Source organism: Strongylocentrotus purpuratus, unplaced genomic scaffold (genome assembly GCF_000002235.5).
Source record: "Strongylocentrotus purpuratus isolate Spur 01 unplaced genomic scaffold, Spur_5.0 spur5_scaffold_6, whole genome shotgun sequence".
Lineage (NCBI taxonomy): Eukaryota > Metazoa > Echinodermata > Echinoidea > Camarodonta > Strongylocentrotidae > Strongylocentrotus > Strongylocentrotus purpuratus.
In genome coordinates, this window is record NW_022145612.1 from 35,914,932 (window position 1) to 35,937,619 (window position 22,688).

Genomic DNA, 22,688 nt, shown 5'->3' on the forward strand with positions numbered 1-22,688 from the left:
ATTAGTGGCGACGGTTCCTACTTGCAGGACTAGGGGCTCTTGCTGTAGCTCTGGTTCCAAAATTGCTTGATCAAACTAGTATTTGGATTGATAATGCTAATGATGAATGTGGTAACAATACAAGAATATCTAATCATGTGTGCTTTTAATGGAATAAACTGGGACATCATGTTAAAGATATTCTGTGTCATTGTCTTTTATTTTGTATTGTGGTTTGTAGATTTTATCCTCCCACTCTGCAAGAAGAGCTAGATTAATGTTGATTTTCAAGGGTTTTCTTTTGTTATAATAATAAATGTTCAATTCGTATATAGTGCATATTACATAATTGTTTCTATGCGCTAATATACGAGAGAGAAGAGGAAAGACAGAAATATTGAGCTTTCACCGTTTATCATTTATGATTATTAAATCAATTACAAAATTCACAGGGCTGTCAACTTTGGGAAACACTTTGGGGAAGTCCCACCGGCCACCCCCCCCCACCCCCCCCCCCCCCCCCCCCCCCCCCCCCCACACACACACACACACACCACCACTAGACCTATATCATGTGCACTTTTGCATGTTCAAGTGGATTCGTTTCATGTACGTCTGGCACATAAAGACTAAGTATTGTTTATGTCTAGTCAATGCATATTCATACCATGTGTTGTAGGAAAAGCGCGCGCCAATACCGACCGACTCGACTCGACATGCACGCCGTCGCGTTCGACTCCACACTGCACTCGTCACGCCACCCCAAAAGCCGACAATTCCAGTCAAAGATGCGGGACGTAAAAAGGTGCAGTCAACGGTTAGTTATATTAGCTGCGATATTTCCTGAAATTTTTTATATGTATGGTTGTCAAATTTTTATTCCCCAAAACTAAGGCCAAACCAGCCTCATAATTTGCATGTGTATGAGTATGATTCGTGAATGTGAACGTGTTGAAACCGGCGATATAGATCTAGACTAGCCTAGGCTAGCGCTAGTCAGTAGTCTACTGTGATACTGATAGTCGATACTCCCACTCCCAGCCCCAGCCCCAGGCATTACACAAATATCAGTGATTTCAAGTTTGGTGTCGTGATGTCATACAAATAAAAACATAGTTTGGTGTTGTGAGAACACCATCACAGAGATGCCAAGTTAAAAGATCAACTAATGCTATGCGTGACATTTTCATGACTCTGCATGCAAGCACATGGACAAGGTTTCCAGCCAGCCGCTGAATAAGCAGGGGGGGGGGGGGGGGGGGGGGGGGGGGGGGGGAGGATGAGAGCACTTTTTTGTTTTTTTGTATACGATACGGTTTGGCGGGAGGTTTTCATAAACCGGGAGATTCTACATCGTTGGCAGGAGAGCTATAACGATCTATAGAAAGCCATTTATGTAACTTTAGCAGACTCACAGTGCCGACGATCTCCGACCTGAGCGAAGGAAGGATACAAGAGAGAGAGAGCAGAGACGCCAAGTTCAAAGATCGGCAATGCGTGACATTTTCATGATTCGGCGCGTGAGGGTATAACACACATATAAGGTATAGCGTTTTTTCAAAATCTAGCGCGTGTCGTGCGTAAGAGCATTTTCAGACCCTCGAAATGCGTGATGTCACGCCTATTGCGTGATAATTGGTAGCTCTGAGAGAGGTGGCGGACTCTCCCGCTACAAGCTTTTGAGGCGGCGGGAGAATGGGCTTGGTGGCATGAGACTCCATCCAAGTTAATGCGGGTGGGTTAACAGCCTTGCGTATAGCCTATGGCGTACGTTTCAAAATCGCGTGCGCGCGTCATGCGTGAGACGTTTTCAGACCTTCAATGAATGACACTTGGGAGCTTGATCTGCCATCACCATGCAGCCACAACACTGAACTTGATTTTTTTAATCAAGCTGGTGACCGTCCGCATATAAACGAGGATATCCTCGTATATGCGGACAAAACGCATCCTCATTGGAGCTCTGCGGGTTTCAGATTCCCGAACCGGGGAGTTGGCGATGCGTAAAACGGATTCAGATTAAGAATATATAACCCCAGTTCACAGTCTACTTATGGGTTGTCTGTCTTCCAGAGGATTTATCAATATCGTGAAAGTCTCTGTACAAAGTCAATGACAATGTAAAATGCAAGTAAATCATTGCGGAACCCGTTTTTTTCGCATCGCCAACGCACAGATCGGAAATCAGAATTGTCAGCGAAAATGCGAACGATCCTTTTTTTTGCGTACGCGACTGTCCATGTTTACAAAGACTATCATTTGTGCGGACGATCCTTAATCTCGGACAAGCCTTTTATTAACCAGGCGCCAGGCGATTTTTACCCAACGGTCACAGACTTTTAGCGCCGGTAAGATGGGGAAAATGAGTACCGGGCGCCGGTCACTTTTTATTTTTGGCGCCCGGTCTGGGAGAATTAACATTTTCTGTTTTAGAAACTTCCTCATGTCTAGCACTAAATGTTCACAAATGTGACAAAAACTTACTTGATACGAGTTAAACGTGGACTGAATGAACCCTAACAAATCATTTTATAATGAGAATCCTAATTAAAATCGCCTTGAAACAATTGGAGCACGAATACGAGCGACCGCTATCTCCTACTCCCAGTGCCACCGCTATGGCGGCTAGCCGGCGTGCAGATCAGAGCGGAGATCAAGAGTATGAGTGCGCGAGCAACACTCTCAGTCCGTCTAAAAGTTTGACTGTGCGAACGTGGCTAGCGGCTGGCTGTGAGAACGAGCGTATGCATAGTTTACCTATATTGCTTTGTGTTGGCGATTCCTGCAGCGTGCACTCATGTACATTGCACACAATACAGGGGATGTATACCACTCAAAGACGAGCGCATTTCCCCAGGCCAATATTAGAGTGCTCAAAGTTTAAACTAGAAATTAAACTAGGTATATATCAATAAAAGGTAACGGTTAAAGGTAAAGGCCAGTATTGGAAACGCCCTAATTTCAAAAAATGAAATGGAAGCTCTTATTACCAATCATGTGAAAGAATATGTTTTGAATATTACATGATGATAAAAATTTTGACGGGAAACCGCCTACTAATTGATATATTTGGTAAATTAGTGTATCTCTCGCCTGTTGAGAGATATGAAATGCACGTGTCACGCACGTGTGTGTATTCCCATATACATCTTCTGTGTACAGTGCTTCTAACTTTATGAAGACTTGGCCAAATTTCTTATCATTTTGCTGATTCCAGAACCTTGCAGTCCGTCTATGCTAGATGATCAAAATGATTTCAAAACGTTTCTTTCACAATGCAATCGCATGACCATCACTGATCTTTAGCTTTAACAAATAATTTTAAAAAATACATATTTTCATCAATTTTGGAAACGGCTCCTGGTTCTGAAAAACGGCTCCCGGTTCTCTTAAAATTTAAGGACCGGGAGCAGCTTTTTCAGATATTTGGCTCCCGGTCTGCTTTGACTTACCAAAAGGCTTGATCTCGAACCTGCGCCCCTACTGATTAATGCTTTTATCGCAAGACTTTTTGCCTGTAGACATGGTAGAGTAGTTCATCACTCGTGCTGAGCGATCGATAACGTGATCGGTATCGTCCTTCTAAACTGACAGTCAGTGTTGGAGCTTGGTTCAGCAGCCTTTCCACGCTCTATAAACACAAACACCGAACACCGTACCTGAAATCTCTCAATCTTCATGCAAACCAATAATTAATAATCGATCTAGATCTTCACAATGTTCAGTTAAGCCCCTTCTACTAGGGTGTCTGAACGATTTTTCAATTTTCCCTTTAGTTTTGCATTGTTTTTCACCATTATGGTAGGATAATTGAAAAAATCAACTACCAGGTACTCAGAAGAACACATTTCAAATTGAAGACTCACCGATGTTTCTATCAAAAGATACAGCCCCCCCCCCCCCCCCCCCCCCCCCCCCAAAAAAAAAATGTAGGCAGTATTCATCCAATTTTTGTCCAGAGTGGACAAAGAAGTGGTACATGCAGAGTTTTAATTTTTGCTCAACAGCTGCATATAGCGCGATATATGCAAAGGGGAAGGGTATTTTCAACCTGTAATCGTATGTGATCCTATGGGTCTAGTGAAAAAATAAGTACATACATGTAGATATATTCCTTACGACTGAAACTACTTTTCCATGAGGGGGTCATTTCTCTAAATTGGGAACTCTCAGGGTTACCAAGGAAACAATGTTTAAATCATTGTTTTGATCAAGATAGTACAGAGATGCCCTCTTTGGGGCATATATGGAGAAAAACCTGCTCTTTCATGACACCTCACTTATTGTGCATCGCCTTCAGGATCATAAAGAACAAAGGTTTGAATATCAACTTGGTAATAAAAACATTGACTAATTTTGCATGCACGTGGTAGACTGCATAGGGATGTGTGCAATCTCAATGGGAAGGGTTTAGCACACAAAACCGAGTGCGCAATCAGACACCCTACAAGTTTCAAACCGATTTTTGGGACGGAAAGCAGTTTAAATATAAAACAAATCTTTGAATGCGAACAATTCGAAAAGTAGTTTTTGAGTCGCTTGCGCGCTAACGCCCTTCTGCCAACCGGGCGACGATTTGTCAACCCAGGCATTAGTACTCCAGCAAAGCATAGTTAGTCATAGACCGAAAAATTCTGTCTCTTTCGTTCATTAGCCTCTTTTTGGGTAGGGTTGGCTCCTCTCTTAAGAGACAGAAGGGTACATAGGGTCTGCTGTCAGAAGATGGTGGCACTTTCGTGCCACCAAACTTTGGACTAAAATGTCATTTTAGCGAATTCATATCCGATGCATTTATTCGCGAAAATAAGGCCTAGGTTAATATACATCGGTTCCATTTAGCAGATTGACTGTATGACCGACCCTACACAAATTAGAGGCTAATGAACGAAAGAGACAGAAATTTTAGGTCTTAGTTAGTCAATGTCAATAACTCTGAGGCTCTAGCGTACATGTATGTGTAAACCAAAGCATCCATTTTTTTAACTTTTATATTGTTAAGTACTCTACTATTGCAGCATAACGTTGACTATCAAATCATTAGGTTGAATCATATTGACAATAAAATAGAAAGAAATGTTGCAAGCTTACTTACAACACTAATAATAATAGTAACAATACAAATAATTATAATAATATTGATATTGTCAATAATGTAAATTCAGAGAAAATATCTATATAATAAGAATGTGCTACCGTATATGTTTAGTTTCTTTATATACTCATTTCATGTTGTATGTATCATGTCACATGTACATTTTATCTATTTTTCTCTATGAAGAATGCATGTAGCAGTAAACACAACAAAATTCCTTTTGGACCAATAAAATTTGAATTGATGAATTGAATTGATGAATTTAAAGCCCTTTTCCTTCCTTCTCGAGAGATGACTGCTTAGTTCCGGCCTCCTGATATGGATACAATAAAATAGCGTGCCAATCGGTAAAAGTAGGCTCAAATATCTGGAAAACTAAGGAAATCTCATGAACCCAAACTAATATACGTGATTATACTTTAACAAAATTTATTACTACTGTTACAGACTGCTCTCGATCTCGAACTCTTGTCTCCTCTCAGTTCTCACTCAGTTTCTTTCTCATTCATGCGTGCATACCGGTATTCAAAACAAATTGAGTAGGTTGATTGTGAATTTGCAGCTCGGTAGAAATCGTGCTCTCAAAGCGGCGGAAAGGAGGCTTGAGAAGAAGTCTCCAGAAGAAGTCTCTCGATTTTAGATCTCCCTGGCTTTATATAGGGAGCTTTATTTACATATACACTGTCTTCTAGCAGGCCAACCTTCCAGCAAGGATACAACCCGACCTCGAGCTAAAGGGCAGAGTCTGTCCTCAAACTGAGGACAAAGTCTGGCCTCCGCTAGGGGTCAGTTGGGGGCCGCACGCAACTGAGTGTCTATCCGTGCTGTTACGTAAGATGAGGGCAGACTCTCTTGATGAACGAGGCCCTGGGTTTATGCAAAGTCCGACCTCCGCTCGGGTCAGTCTGGGGTCGCACGTGACGTGAGTATCTGTCCTTGCTGTTACGTAAGACAATGACACACAATTTAGACGGGCGTGCCCCTGGGCTTACGTAATAGAAATTCCAGAATTCCTTGAGGACGAAAAACAACAGCTTAGACAGAGGACTATAGAGTTAGATTTGCTCAACAAGCAACAATATATACCGAAATAATAATGAACTATGCACATTATACAGACATATCTAAATTTGTTACAATACCAAGAAATCATTAAAACTATGTTGGCATGTTAGCCGATGGTTACCAGGGTTTGCATGGAGGAATGGGATTTGGCAGAAGAAACACAGAGGGGGAGACAATTCTAGAATTTGCTGAAGCCATGGAAATGATGATAGGAAACACTTTCTTTGGCAAACCAGACAGTAACCTTATCACATATAACTCTGGGGGAAACAAAACCCAAATCGATTACATCCTGGTAAGAGCCACTAATTGGGCCGTGATGAAGAATATGAAAGCATTTGCCAGAGAGGAATGTGTCTCTCAGCATCACCTAGTCACTGCAGACCTCCACATAAAGGAAATTAAAGCCAAGGCTGCAGATCTGGAAACTTCAGAAGAAAGAAGTACAGGAGGACTTCGGTCTATTATTGAATCCAGACATGCAGAGGTCCAAGAGGCCAGTGGTATAGAAGATGAATGGCTGGCAATTAAAAAAAAATTGGCTTGAGGCAGCAGCAGTGGTGTGCGGATGGACACAAGGAAAAAGCAGACACAAAGAAACCTGGTGGTGGAATGAGGATGTCGCAGTGGCTGTTGAGGAGAAGAATGGAAATTTTAAAATATGGAATCAATCAGGGAGGGGGGAAGAGCACAAAGCATACAAGATAGCAAAGAGAAACTCACGGCAAGTGATTTGGGAAGCCCAGGAGGCCAAGTGAAGTGAGCCTTTGGAGGAAATAACAGAAGGGAATCGGCTGGTCCATCAGGAGTGGTCACAGAACTCGTACTAGCATCAGAGAAGCATGGTGTTGAGTGGTTGATAGGTATGTTCAATGATATTCTAGATGAAAGTCACATTCCATCTGACTGGACTCTGAGTGCAGTAGTCCCACTCTATAAAGGGAATGGAGACCCACTGGCCTGTGGGTCCTATCGAGCCATCAAGTTTCTTGAGCATGCCATGAAGATCTATGAGAGAGTTCTAGAAAAGAGAATCGGAGAGTAGGTTGCAGTTGATGAAATGCAGTTTGGCTTTATGCCAGGAAAGGGAATTATCAATGCTATTTTCACTGTACATTAGATGCAAGAAAAGTTTCTTGCAAAGAAGCAGCGGTTGTACTTTGCATTTGTCGACCTAGAGAAGGCCTTTGACCGAGTACCAAGGGAGGTTGTCAGATGGGCATTGAGGATGGCAGGTGTTGAGGAGTGGCTCGTACGAGCAGTCATGGCACTATTTGCCATCGTCGTGTGGTGATAGCAAAAGCTTTGATGTCAAAGCAGGAATTCACCAATGCTCAGTCCTCTCTTCATCATCGTAATGGATGTCGTCTCGGGAAGGCTTTCCATGGGAACTGCTCTACGCAGATGATTTGGGGCTGATGGCTAAGAGTGAACAAGAACTGATAGCTAGAATGTCTTTATGGCAAGCAGCCCTAGAAGGAAAGGGTCTGAAAGTGAATGCTGGAAAGTCCAAGGTCATGGTGTCTTCTGCTGATGCAGGTGAGACGGAGGAAACATGAGAGTACCCCTGCGCAGTTTGCTATACAGGTGTTGGAGCAAACTCAATCAGATGCACCAAATGCAGGAGCTGGGTCCATCGCAGAAGCAGTAGAATATGTGGTAGCCTGCAGGCAGCAAGTAAGACATTCATCTGTAAGAGATGCTTTGAGACAATCTCACAGAAATGTACCAGTGACGATGTGACAGGTTTGGATCTCCATGGAACAACGTATGATAAGGTGGAGAAGTTCTGCTACCTGGGAGACATGTTGGCTGTCAGAGGAGGAGACACAGCAGCCCTGAATGCAAAAATCCAAAGCGCTTTGAAAAAGTTTTGTGAGCTCTCTCCTTTTCTCACCACAAGGGCGACCCCTTTAAGAGTGAAAGGGATGGTGTACAATGCTCGTGTAAGAAAATGCATGTAGTATGGGAGAGAAAAATGGGCAATGAATTCGTCCAATGTACAGCGCATGGAGAAAGTTGAGATGAGGATGGCGAGGTGGATGCGCAGGGCATCACTTCATGAGAGAAGGAAGAACAAAGTTCTCCTTCAATCAATTGTGGGGGTGTCACAGGTTATGAGGATAAATAGACTTAGATGGTTTGGACATGTGGCAAGAAGAGAGGCAACACACTGGCTCCAGAGGGCTCTAAATTTTCCTGTCACCGGAAGAAGACCCAGGAAAACTTGGAGATACCATAGAAGAAGATGCATCAGTCCTATGGATCCCACAGACAGGAAATCTTGGAAAACAGCCATAACGGAAATGTCCAGCCCCACAAAGTGGGACAAATGGACTTTAAACGCTAATGATGTGGAGATCAACATAAACACCTGGGTGATTAACATAACCAGTACATGTGCACGTACCTCGTTGCAGGCCCATTGCAATAAAAAATGTACCTAGTAACTCCTAAAATATCACTTTTTCTGTGGCATTTCTTGGAAAACAGGAGAAACTATTGTATTCTTCGTTCAAGTTATGTATCTGCTTACAGTAATTTTGAGTAGTTGTTGCCTTTCCTATTGTGCTCTCGTAGTTGTAATGATTTCTTGGTACGATCACGTATGTTTGTTTCCGCACGCTAATGAAGTGTATTGCACATTCCTTCCATGACTAGTCCGAAATCGCCTTGCAACAGCTGTCAGTATAGAAACTTGTTGTGAGTAATAAGTAAGTATCAGCTTTTAAAAGAAGCATACAGTGTTTAAAATAAGACAAAAATATTTATTTTGTCTTTAAAAAATATTTGATCGGTATGTTGTAAAGAAGAATTTTTAATTTTTGTATTATTCTAAAAATTAATGTTTTTGTACAGTAGGTTTGCGGGTGCCCCATTTGAGACAAAGAGAGAGAGAGAGAGAGGGTTGAGGAGTCCTGAAAAGGACTGTTGTTATCTTTCTTAGCATATAGTTCTAAGGAGAACTATAGCGCTTGGAGAGGATGAGTGGCTCAACGTTTCGAACAGGTTGACTATCCGTCGTCAGGAGTCCTCACGACGGATAGTCAACCTGTTCGAAAGGAGGCTACGGGCTACAATGTTTGTGTTTACATTATCTAAGAGCATCGTGCCATTTCTTGTATTGGCCCTCGAGGGCAGACCGGGGCAAATCCGTACAGAGGTTGCTCAGAGATTGTATGGAAAATCATGCAATTTCAGTGCAGCACCCGTGCAGTCTCTGCAACCTCCACGTGGAAATCGTACGGAGCTCGTGCAGCTTCCATGAAGAGGTTGCGCAGAGAAGGCATGGTGACCGTGCATCGCCGTGCCGTTTTTTCAGCGTCTTTTGCCCCCATGTTCACTGAAATATTGTGCATTTGCTGCACGATTAGCGTGAGACCTCCACGCGATGCCCGTGTGGGGATGTGCAATGCCACCTATGACATATCTACGGGCTACGGGCTTGTTTAACATCCCGCGGGAACAAAATCGTAGTCAACCCGGAGCACTTGAATCCGTACAAAAATCTCACGGCCATGCATACTGCCTCCGCACGGAAAAGGTAATACGTGCAGGATATGGGCCCCATAGACTAATCGCAGGCCAAATGTAATCCAGACACCAGCTGTTATTTTCGTTACTTTCATGAATTGCATATTATGGCTAATTTATCAACACGCAAAAGTATTGGCACCTCATCATTCCGGAGCGCGAAATATCAGCATTAAATTATGTGCTTGCATCCTCTTTAAATCGCTAGCTACTAAACTGCCTTATGTATGTAGTAATTATAATGCAATGCCGTCGCCTCCTGCCCCGCGTGTTCTTTCTCTCCCTGAGCATATATTGCACAGATTGCACAATGCATGCATGAAATTCTCGTAACGGTACATGTACGTTACTCAGCTGTATGTGGTGCAATGGGCTACCTAAACTTGTGTGTGTTTACTTACATGACCGAGTCTGTGTGTGTATATGTTAGCGTGAGAAAGTTTGAGAATACTTCATGCCAATTCATTAAATCTTCTGTGTGCTATTCCCGAAAGCAACGTCTATTAGCCTGTCATTTGCGAAAATATCTACGCCAAAATATCAGCTTATACAGTAAAGCATGCCAGACAGCAGACGGTCAGCTGGGTGTAACATTACACCACGGTTTCTCTGAACAGGGTGCGTGGCCTTTGTTATCGGTTACCAGCACAAAATCCAAAATGTATGCAAATCTTGGATGCGTGTAATGTGCCCTCCATGTGATGCTTGTTTTGATATGACAGACAAATTGATCAATAATAGTAGAGCATGTGGGATGGGCACTCTTACAGAGACATCTGTATTTTGACTTGTTTGGTTATTGGCTAATATGTCTGGCTCCGTCTTAGGGAGTGGTCTAGATTTAAGGTTGATAATGTATGCTGATCTGGGACTTACAGTTCTGTATGTAACTGTCTTGATCCTGGCTAGAAGTTGCGCACATGGCATGTCTAGACCACAGGCAGCAGAATAAAAAAATGTAGCGCTGTGTGTCCTTTATTTAGGACAAGGTCAGTAGGTCACACAAGATTTGTTGTTGTATATATAGGTAGCCTTTTTAAAATCAATAATAATGCCAGTCCCACTCTATTCGGGTCAACTGGGCTGCGTCTCACGAAACCGTCATAAGTACAAGTTGAGCGACATCCCATTGAAATGCGTGTTAAACTTAATACACGCATTTCAATGGGATGTCGCTCAACCTGTACTTATGACGGTTTCATGAGACGCAGCCCAGGCTTTTCCGGGTCAGGTTTTTAAATTTGAAAAATTGCCTGGGTTTTCGGTTCTGAGCTACAGCACTACATTTACTATAACTTTTTATACCAACACCAATTAAGAGGTAAAACAAAAAACCCTGCCTACAAGGTAGAGTACCTAGGATGAAATCTTGTGGTACGCCGAAGCAAAATTGGAGGAATTATTATTATAAACTACATATTGAGATCTATTAGAAAGATTACTTTCAAACCAAGATGACAGACAAATCTGAGTGTTCTAGTTTCCGAGTGGTGAGTCAACACACCGATAACTGACCTGGGAGACATTGCCAGACATAGTGCCATAAATCGAAACTTTTTTTTTTGTGTGTGTGTGTGTGTGTACCTGTGTATAAGACGCACCCCCGACTTACAATTTTTTTCGGCGGCAAAAAAGTGTGCCTTATACACAGAGATTTACGGTATATGTAGTACATACAAAATGTATGCTTACGTCAAATTTCTATGATTTTATGCATAAGTTGAAGATTGCCTAAGTCGACACATATAACTCTGCCCTGTCGGGATTGACTGGCACAAGGTTATCTGTATTTTATGGATCAAGTGTACCAGCACTAAGAAAAAAAGTCCTGACTACCACTGAAATCACTGACTACATCGCAACAAATGGCTCTTTTTAATGACAAATAATCCATTGTAACTAATGAACAATTGGTTACTATTTTGCACAATTTTTGTGAAAATGCACCGTTTATTACCATCCAATAGGTTACAACTTATTTGATTGGATCTTTAGTTTTGGGGGCTTTTTTTGCTAAAAAGGGAGTGGGTAGCTTTGTCTCAGATTCTGAAACAAAATGCTGGATTTAGCTCATGCCGCAATGATAATTGTAAACCTGTAGGTCAAGGAACCCCATGACTTTTACAAAACGATCGCCTGTCTGATTATCAAGATATTTATGAATGGAAATTGAAATCAAGTTTTGTGTTTTCCTAACAGTTTTCATAACACTACAGGATTGGGGAAAAAAAGTATGGTTAAACCGGTCACTTAAAGATTTTTACTTTTTTGAGTCATTTCTTGATCATTTTGCAGCGCAATTTTTTTAGGGCTTCAATATTTCACCGTATCGCAGACACTGCTATGACGTAGCGCCGTGCATCTCAGATTTAACATTGTTAAACAATTATATAATATTGACTGGCCTTGAGGGGTATATCAGAAATATTGACCAAGCTCAGATCATATTGCCCCGAGTCGAAAGACGAGGGCAATATGGTCTTAGCGCGGTCAATATTTCTGATATCCCCGAAAGTAAAGCCAGTCAATATTTTTATTGTTATCCAAATCAGACATCTAGAGCAAATACAGACATCCACCATGACAATCTCAAGAACTGAACAAACTTTGTCAAACCAACACTGTGCATCCAGTGCTTGACAAAATTTTCGATACACTACATACAGTGTGTATTTGGTGTGATTATTACGTCACAATAGAGTGCGCGCAAAGTGCGCAGGTTCTCGTACGCATAATATTAATAGATGCGCAATGAAAATACCAAGGTATATTTTCACTCGTCTCTACACGCAAAGTCAATACGCGCAGGGAGACCAAGGAAAATACAAAGAATATACCCATCCGTTCCCACTGCTAGTGAAAACTAGGGCAATACGGTTTTGTAAATGACCAGCTCAGATGTCTGATACGGGTAATAATACCTTTAATACATCTACATATAATTTATTTTTCTTGTACTTTCAGTGTTGGAATGGATAGGCGCCAGCTAAGAAAGTGCAAGTCGACCTCTGCAAAAGCTGGAGCTCAGCCTCTTAACTCAATCAATGTTTGCAAGAAAGTAGGTAAGAAGTTCTAAAAAAATAATTTGTAAAATGTATAATATTTTGTATGTGTACATGTATGCTCTTCTATGTTTGAAGTTTGTGTACACCCCCCCCCCCCCCCCCTTGTCGTAAAGTGTAAGTGAGCCACTTGCAGCACTGCCAAGTAGTACGGATTTGCCGTATTCCGTACGGAAATCAACTTAAAATACGGACGGACGTTTTTTCATGTTAAAATACGGAAGAAGAAAAAATTGGTTGTGTATAAGTCTATGGGCGGTGCGCACACCGTGTCAATTGTGTATTAGTCTATGGGCATGGCTGGTGCACTCCGTGCGCTGAAAGACGTGTTTCGACTTTGGATATCCGTTTGTATGTTTACTGTGCGTGTGTGCGGTCCTTAGAGCATCGATTGTCTGCGTGTGGGACTGAAGTGGAATCGGTGCTGCAACTTGCCAATATGCGTACACGTGTGTGTGTGCGTACTAATTGTGCATGCTAACGACGTTGTTGCTTTGGAAGTAACATGTACATTAGTGACACTTAAGAGTTAGAACTAAAATGAAGGACATTTGCAGAAAAGACTGAAGGAATTGTCCAGTCAATGACGGTAATGAATGTTCATTTAAGCTACTTTTGAAAGGGCAAAATAATGTTAAGTCCATTGTGCAGTGCTTAGTGTAGATCTAAAACACAATTGTTAGCGTGTGGGACGGGAATGTAATAAGTGATCGTACATTGCCGATATATGCATGTATACTTTTTTCATGCAGAAAAAATACGGATTTTTTGGTCAAAATACAGATTTTGGGGGATAAGAATACTGAAAATGCAAAATAAAACTTGGCAGCTCTGCACTTGCACACAGACTCTCATTGTATGCCGGTGGGGTACTTTGGATTCAGCAGCGTGCCGCCGCCGCCCGCCGCCGCGTCATATTCTTGTGTGCGCTCTAACTGCCACATTCCTTGACGGATTTCTGAAAAATTTTGTATGGAGGTGTATCGTGGTATAATCTCAACACCTACAACTTTTGATGCTGATACATTTTTCAACGGATTTTGTTCAGATTTTTAACAAAGGTGTATCTTGGTATAATCTACAAGCCTATAGATTTTGGTGATGCTGCCTCCCGTGTTTCGTCTTTTATAGGGTCAGGTGTCATATTCTGATGGTGACTAGTGTGCACTCTAGTGTGCAGTCTAACTGCATCATTCCTTGACAGATTCTTTTCAAATTTTGTATGGAGATGTATCTTGGTATAATCTACATACCTATAACTGTTGGTGGTGCTGCTCTCAATGTTCCGTCTTCTATAGGTTAAAAGGCCATATTCTTTAAGATGGTTAATGTGTGCTCTGCAGGTCATATTTCATGACGGATTTCTTTCAAATTTTGTATAGAGAATTAAAAATGTATCTTGGTATAATCTACACTTTTGGGCAATGCTGCCCTCATTGTCCTATCTTTTATATGGTCAAAGGTCATATCTGTCTTTTATGCACTCTAACTGCCACATTTCTTGGCATATTTCTTTCAAATGTTGTATGGAGGTGTGTCTTAGTACAATATACACATCTTTAGTGTTTGGTGATGCTGCCACCTGTCTACCGTCTGTTATAGGGTCAAAGGTCATATTTTGATGCCTGTCTTTTGTGCGCGCTAACTGCCACATTTCTTGACAGATTTCTTTCAAATTTTCTACAGAGATGCATTATACTCTAATCTACACACATATTGTTTTGGTGATGCTGCTCCTAGTCTTGACAATAGTCTGAGCCACTAGTCACGATCTATACGTCATCCTTTTGTTTCAGGGAGGGGATAGGGGATCTTTGTCCCTCCTTCGAACATAAGGATGACACAAAATCGCTGCCACTGCCGGGGGATACATTCACATTGCGCGGCATTGCAGATTGCGATATTTCTGGTTTTATTTATTTTATTTTATTTCCAGGAACATAAATAAGTATAACAATAACAAACAAAACAAAACGAAGTACAATAATAGATACAATAACAGAAAAAAGCCATCAACTAATGCCTGGGGATTACCAAAAGAAACTGAGTCTCTGTAGGAGGCTCTCCTCATTAGTTGATGGTAAATATACACGAATATACACAGATATACATAAATAGACATAATTACATAAGATATATACATAATTCAATTTAAAAAAAAAGATAAATCATGAGATCATAAATATAAAACACCCATGTATTGTTTAGGTCATGAGAGTGAGCTGATTTAAACAAGAACCCCAAAATCACTTAATTTTGGCAAAGAAAAGCCTGAAGTTAAAAAGTTGTATTACCGGTAAACTAAACTTACATTGTAATTCTTTTGTTGACACCCTTTCAAATAAATTTGAAATTTGAACCATTAGTATTAAAGATAAAGGCGAAAGGTGCAATGGTATTACCTGAAAGGAAGAAAAACCAAAAGAACAGAAACAAATTGAGTGTTATGAATCAGTATACTGCCTGAAAGAAGATTTTTCAGCAGTTACATGTAACTCTGCATAATTCAAATTTGAAATTTTAAGTAGTTTAACTAATGCAAAATTCGACTTAAAAAGTGTTAGGTGTAACATGTTTTGCATAGTTTGGTCATAACAAAATATCTGATTTTGATTTGGAAAATTCACCTCATGAGACTTTGAGTTGGCAGATTTAACTGGATATGGGGAGGACACTTGATGAAATTAAGTAGTCCTGTGCTTCTTGTTTGTACACAATAAAATAGGATATTATAGTTGTCTGTATTGTATCACGTTTCTTAAAGTGTATTTGCTTATTATGTAACACACATGGTCTGTATCATTTACTTTGCAGAGGTACGCCTGAACCCTTCATTCTACCACAAGTATAAGTGTCCCCCTATGAAGCGAAGGAGACCAAGCAGTGAAGAAGATGATTCTCATTGGCTGTTGGGTCAAAACCCTCTAGCACGCGTCAAGCAGGTTCCCGTAGTAAGGGCCAAGACTCCTGAGGCGATTGAAGATTCTAAAGCTGACATACGTGCAAAGATTGCTTCAGCAACACCAGATAAAAACACTAACCCAGCAGACTTGAGTCAAGTTACCCCAAGCCCAGTAAACTCAAGCTCCACAAAGAGGCTAGATTCTGGGATAGGGAGTGAGATTGGTAGTGGCAGTGAGAATATGGATCTAGATAGATGTCCCTCACCGATTGCTTCCGGGTCATCAATGAATAATCAGGGTTCAAAGGTCACAGAAGTTCATAATGATAGGATACATTCGGTCAGTGGTCATGACGACATGGAGGCAGAGCACCTACAGGCCATGGCTGGCATAGAGCTTTTGAGGTCAAGAGTTAAAGAATTGAAGAGAACTAAATTAGGTGAGTAGCAGTATAGTGGTCTATTTATAAACCATTGCATCCATGAGACATCCTGAACACCTTCACAAGAGAGAAAATGTTCTTAGTTTTTTTTTCCAAGTTTACGCAGCTGCAATTTTGTACAGTTATTGTTCACAGCATCTCTTTTTGGATATTTGCTCAAATGTAAAGCTACCTTTCAATGCAGTGATTTTCATGCACATTTTCATTTTTCTAGAGGTGCCTTTGGCGATTTCCGGAGCTAAATCATTCACTCTTCATGTATTTTTGTGTGTAAACTGATGCAGAGCTGGAGAGGAGAAAAATGGAGTTATGTGAGGTCCGTGAGGAAGCAAGGAAAGACATGGAAGAGGTGGAGAGAAGAGCACACCTTAACATGTCTGCATCTGTTCAGAAGGAGAGAGAAGCCATCAAGAAACAGGCTGAAAAGGATGTAGAAGCTATTAGGAAGGAGAGCAAGGCATACCAAGAGACGCTTCGAAAACAGGCAGAAATAGACAGGACATCATTTGAGAAACTATACAACAGTCAGTTACAGGTTAGGCAGGATTGAACGGAAAATGAATCTTAAAAATGTTTCATGAATTAATTCTTAATTCATTTGTTTAATAATTTCAAATATTTCAATTATGGTTTTAATTTTTCAAAATGTTGATTGCCATCTTGGTAAAGCCTATTTTATAGTAATATATTATCAGGATAGTAGTTATCTGTCTGTCAGTTAGTGGTCAGGAAATGTAGACTAAAGCTAGGTAAGCTACATGGATCAGACTTGTGAGAGATTGATAATTGGTATAGTCAAACCTGTCTTAGCAACCACCTGTCCATAATGACCACTTAAAATCCCCCATGAGATTTCATGAAGTTAAGGACCCGTGGACAGCGACGAGCAGCCACTCATTTTGCTTCCACTGGCCACCGAAAAGGTCCACACATTGACCACCAGCGGCAGCCGTGTAGCGACCAGCCACAGCAGTGCTCAAGCAAATTTTGTTCAATCGCTCTGCTGTATATGGCTCGCACAGAGGCAGCCCATGAAGCTAGATCTAACGGTCATTTACACACAAAAAACTATTCAACCCCAAGCTTTTATTCCGGAGGCACTATGTTTTCGGTTAGTCCGTCTGTCTGTGCTTACGTACATCCGTCTGTACATCACGTTCTCGTGATCGCGTAATCTCAAGAACCGTTGATTGTTTTCCTCCAAACTTTGGTCATGTATGTATCTTGCAGAGCCAATGAACGGATTAGATTTTGGGGTCAATATGTCACAGGGCTCATTATGTATGCAAGAATAGCTTGTAAAGCACTTAGAGACATTTGTATTAAGCGCTATATAAAAATTAAATATTATTATTATTTTTCCGTTTTCTCAGGAACCAATTGATTGATTCAGCAGGCCCATTGCAAGTGCAATACAGTGCGTGCTATTCATGAACGCCAGGCCTAGTGGCCTGGGCCGGTACTGGCGGTACGATGTGCATTAGGGTTGCCATCTCTGCAGTTTCATCGACATAAACTTTGTGATCGAAGCCTCGCTTGTTCGCGCACTGGCTGGCGTGCGAGAGGCAGTGAAAAAAATACACAGGGGCTCGGGGCGAAATAGCCCCCGAAATGCCCAAAAGAGCCCCCGTAAATTTGCATAGAGTTCAATGCAAAACAAATTTTAGAATGTTATTTTCATGCAGGCAAGCTTGAAAAGTAGCCCCCGAAAAATAGATATTAATTTTTCCCTGGTGAGTGGGCCGCACGCTTTCTGTCAATAAATTTTCAGACTCACACATTTTTTCTTTTTCTAATTTTTGACATGCTTTAAAAAAATGCCGGACAATTTTAAAGAAATAAAAATGTCAAATCATTTTGTACCTATTTTGACTAAAAACCGTACCACTCTTTCTTTATTGAATTTTAAACACCAACAGAAACTTGCGTCGTTAGATTAACCGATCGGCTTATAATGGCCGCCAACGCCAACCTGTCTACAAATACCACTTTTTGTGTTTCCCTTGGGCGTTCGCTATAGACAGGTTTGACTGTATACTCAATAGTGCTGAATACACGACAGTCTAACTTACGGAAGCGCCAGGGGTGTCACGTATGACAGACATGAGCGCTATACAAGAACCCACTATTATTATTATTATTATTGCAAGACAGAAGAATTGCACATGCTAGTAGGAGATGGAAAATCTCTGTTTTAAACGGTTGTGATTGATTAATGCTTTTTTATGTGTTTTTATCGCCAAGTAATGTCCTAAAAGCAGAGCATGTATGAAACGTTATAAATATCTTATCATATCTTCTTTTCTTTGCATGCAGACCCTACGTAAACACGCAGAAAAAGAACTCGAGTCAGAGCATGCCAAAGCCAAGAAGAATGAACGAGCCGCTGTCAAGGCTGCTGAGGAGAAGATTCTGAGAAAGATGGACTCCATGCAGAGAAAGATGCAAGGCAAAATAGACGCAGCTGAAAAGGAAAGAAAGAAAATGGTGGAAGATACCCAGAGAGAGGCCAAAAGGGAGGTAGAGAGTTATCAAAGAACGGCAGAGCAGGCTGTGATTAGGTATAACAAGCTCATTGCAGAGTACAACGTTTTAGAGGTAAGATGTGCTGAAGTTTTGTCACATGAAAGGGCTAAAACCTCAAGCTTCCTGATCCAACATTTCCTCCTCCAACATTCGCTCCAGGCTTTAAGTCGTTAAAGATATAGTGTTCAGGATGAAGTTAGGGCTTTAGGCTAGATTAGGATTATAGTATTCGATCTAGGATCGATGTGAGAACTTCAGTTGGTGTAGGAAATTTACTGGGAAGTAATAATCGGATGATGTGTCATACAATGAAAGGTGCCCATATAATTAAATAATTAAAAAGTTTTCATGCTTTATTCTAAAAAAAACACTTTCTTATTCATACATATACCAAATCACACAGATCTTAAGGAGATATGAACATGTTCATTAGATTCAATGGCATCTCTTTAGTAATATTTCATTGAGATAATTATTGCTACTGGGAAACTAAATCAAAACAAAAATTAACCAATGGTAAGAAATTCCAGACTACCAATATTTTTATGCCTCCGCTACAAAGTAGCCAGAAGCATTATGAATTTGGGTTGTCCGTTCCTACAAACGTCCTTATGTTCCGTTCTCGTGATCGCGTTATCTCAAGAACTGATTGATGGATTCTTGCCAAATTTGGGTCATGTATGTACCTTGCAGAGCCAATGAACTGATTAGATTTGGGGGTCAAAGGTCACAGGGCTCATATGTATGCCAAAATAGCTTGTGATCACGTTATCTCAAGAACCATTTGATTGATTACCACCAAACTTGGGTCATATATGTTTCTTGCAGAGCTAATGAACCGATTAGGTTTGGGGGTCACAATGTCAAAGGGTCATACATGTATATGAAAAATAGCTTGTAATCAAGCTATTTTGAGAACCTGTTAATGGATTACAATCAAACTTGAATTTTAAAAATCACTTCAGTCCGTTTTGGTTCGTTAAGTCACTCTATGGTGGAGGCATCATTTTCGACTGGCACGCAGTTGAAGATCCATCTGGTTTTTTTCTCGCCTGCGTAGCAAAAAGCGAGACATAGGCGTCGCTTTTCCGGTGACGGCGGCGGCGTCAACATCAAAAACTTAACCTAAGGTTAAGTTTTTGAATATTTGATATAATTTTGAAAGTATAAGTTCTTAGTCAATGAAACTTGGACTATAGGGTAATCAAGTATCCCCAATCATGTGATTAGAATTTCAGGTCACAAAGTCAAGGTCAAAGGTCATTTCAGGTCAACAGACTTGGACTATGTTGTGGCATCATCATCGAAAACTTAACCTATGGTTAAGTTTTTGAATATTTGATATAATTTTGAAAGTTTAAGTTCTTAGTCAATGAAATTTAGACTATAGGGTTATCAAGTCTCCCCAAGCATGTGAGTAGTATTTCAGGTCACTAAGTTAAGGTCAAAGGTCATTTTAGGTCAACAAACTTAGACTTTGTTGTGGCATCAACATCAAGATTTTAAATTTTTAGCATATTTTCAAAATTGATTGTTCAAATCCCATGAAACTTGTACCCAAGGGTTATCAAGTATCACAAATCATAGGACACAAATTCCAGGTCACATGGTGAAAGGTCAGTAGACTTGGATTATGTTTTCACAACTTAATATGAGAATTAATAATTTGTTTTATTAATTTGTTCATATTTCATTCAAGTTACCGATCGTGGTACATTTAATAGTAAATAATTCTTCTGATGATTCTTAGTCAATATTCACTTCAAAATGTGATTATATTTAGAGGATTTCATTTTGGGGGGCCTGCTAATGGGCCACCCTGCTAATGGGCCACCCTGCCTATAAATAATGTCCCAACCTCAATTTTTCATCATATCGAATTGCGTAATGCAGGAGAGACCACCGAGAGCGTTTCCCTTGTTTCAAGAGTTGTGATTGACTTGAGGACATGTTGATCTTGATCAATCACATCTTCATCAGACTCTGCCAGATGTCCCATTCAGTTGATTATTAAAGACGTTTTGACACACTAAATGATAGGAAACATTTTAAAAGAAATCTAGAGTTTTGAAAGCGAAACAACACTTTGAACTTTGAGCAGATTAAATTTGCTCAAAGTCATTCAGGATGTTTATCATGCAGTATTTGGATCAATAATATGGGAAAACAAACTAACAAAAACTTGCGATCTGTGGAATTATGATACCTTCATTATCAAAATATAAAATGATGACTTACTCCCCTCCCCCCCCCCCCAATTTTTTCCCATTCTAAGCAAATAATTATATTGATTTTGTCGGTGTCTGTGTTTGTTCACTTTTACAGGGGCGGATAACAGGTGCTGCCAGACTTTTAAGTCCAACAAATCCAAGGGCATTAAAAGAAGGCGGTAAAAGCTAAGACCAAGAATTCTACATTGTGCTGTAACTTGATAATCTGGGTCAACATACATGATCAGACAGCTTGTACATGATGACCTCATCTGAAACATGGAGCTGTTGCCTGAGTAGATGTAGACAGAAGGCATTTTGCCACCTAATCTAAATTAGGTCTCTGTGTTCCTATTCCTGGGCTTTTTGCCATTGTAGCCCGATTTTAGGCAAAGGGAAAGAGCCCCCCCCCCCCCCCCCCCCCCTCCCACTCTTCATTTTACTCATTGAACATTAGTCTATTTTGCCCTGGATGTGTTATCTAATTCATTACAACCTGTTAATTAAGAGAAATTGTTTGATAATTTGTGTTAGTTATGGCAACCCGTAGAATTTTCATGACAGTACATGTATCCCCAGAAACTTATACAGTTATGATTAGAGTCTCAAGTTTAAACAGGAATAAGATTATTTTCCTGTCACTCAGATTGACAGATACGTGTTGATAGAGACTTAGTATGCAGGCACAAAACCTGTCCGGTCTTCTAGGGTCTGAACTGTAAGACTGTAGAATGCACCTTGTGGGCCCTGTAATCTAATTGCTTGTATTTACACTCAGCTTGGAGTGGGCTTCTATCAAGGTGCTATGCATTTGTTATACTGTCAAATGAGAGTCTTTCCTTGGGGACTAGTACAAACTTGATTGAATTGCTTTTGTTTTTAAGAGTAGGAGGGGAATGAGCTCCTTCATTAGTAACAGTATTTGTACCCCAAGTTTTGCGAATATTAAGGTTTCCTCTGCCCAATCGTATTGGTGTAACATTTTTGGAGAAAAAAAAATCATCATCTTAGTACTTAAAAATATGTACATGTAGTTTTTCCTGCCCAAATTGACAATTACAACATCTAAATGGTGTACTTGAAACCACCAATAGACTACCATGATTCTCAAACCAATGAGGTATGTGATGTTCTTTATGATAGAGAAGATATGTTTGGTGTAATGCAGGGTGATCGTAAGAAATGTCAACCTGTATATTTTACCAGCATGACTCGATTTTGAGAGGAGCATTAAGGCCGCTGAAGAGGGGCACATGTCATGCTGTGTGGCCACAAGGTAATTTGAGGTGTGTAATTGGGGTTAAGACATTTCATCTGTTTGGAGCCAGAAGGGTGTTAAGTCATACTTTAACAAAGAGTTAATGCCCTTCTGGTTCTTGACATACATGTAGTTCAGGGGGTGTTTCACAAAGACTAAGATGAACTTTAAGTTGGACTTAACTATGGCAGGCCATTCATGCCACCGTTTTCTCTCACCATTTACTGGCATTGGTCTCTCAAGGGACTTACAAATCAAGGTCACAAATCTACAGAATTTGTTGATAGTTCATTATTGAAGGAAAAGATATTATCTTAAGATCATAGTGGTGAGAGCAACCAGTGGCATGAATGGCCTGCCATAGTTAAGCCCAACTTAAAGTCAATCTTAGTCTTTCTGCAACACTCCCCTGTAGTGTTCATTCTACAATATGTCAACATGATTATTTCTGAATTTTAAAAACATGATTCCCCTCTCCCCTCCTTTTTTTTTGGGGGGGGGGGGGTATACTGTTTTATGCACTACTTTGAATATTTTTATCAGGAACATGTGGCTCATTAAATACCCTTTATGTTAGTATGTGTCTCCTGTAGAAGAATACTCAATGTTTAAGTGTT

At 40.5% G+C, this 22,688-nt stretch overlaps 1 protein-coding gene across 4 annotated transcripts; it reads left to right on the forward strand.

Annotated features, from left to right (window-relative positions):
* The first annotated feature begins 673 nt into the window (after positions 1–673).
* LOC590424 (translation initiation factor IF-2) lies at positions 674–22,219 on the forward strand. 4 transcript variants are annotated; one of them, XM_030972404.1, is made up of 7 exons: positions 676–838; positions 980–981; positions 12,635–12,732; positions 15,547–16,074; positions 16,362–16,612; positions 18,394–18,675; positions 20,929–22,219. In XM_030972404.1, the coding sequence occupies exons 3-7, from the start codon at positions 12,642–12,644 to the stop codon at positions 21,001–21,003; spliced, it is 1,227 nt and encodes a 408-aa protein (XP_030828264.1). In that variant the 5' UTR covers positions 676–838; positions 980–981; positions 12,635–12,641; the 3' UTR covers positions 21,004–22,219. The 4 variants fall into 4 exon arrangements, with proteins under 4 accessions (XP_030828262.1, XP_030828265.1, XP_030828264.1 ...); XM_030972402.1 differs by lacking the exon at positions 980–981 and having other exon boundaries at positions 674–796; XM_030972405.1 differs by lacking the exon at positions 980–981 and having other exon boundaries at positions 674–796; positions 12,635–12,728.
* The last annotated feature ends 469 nt before the right edge of the window (positions 22,220–22,688 follow it).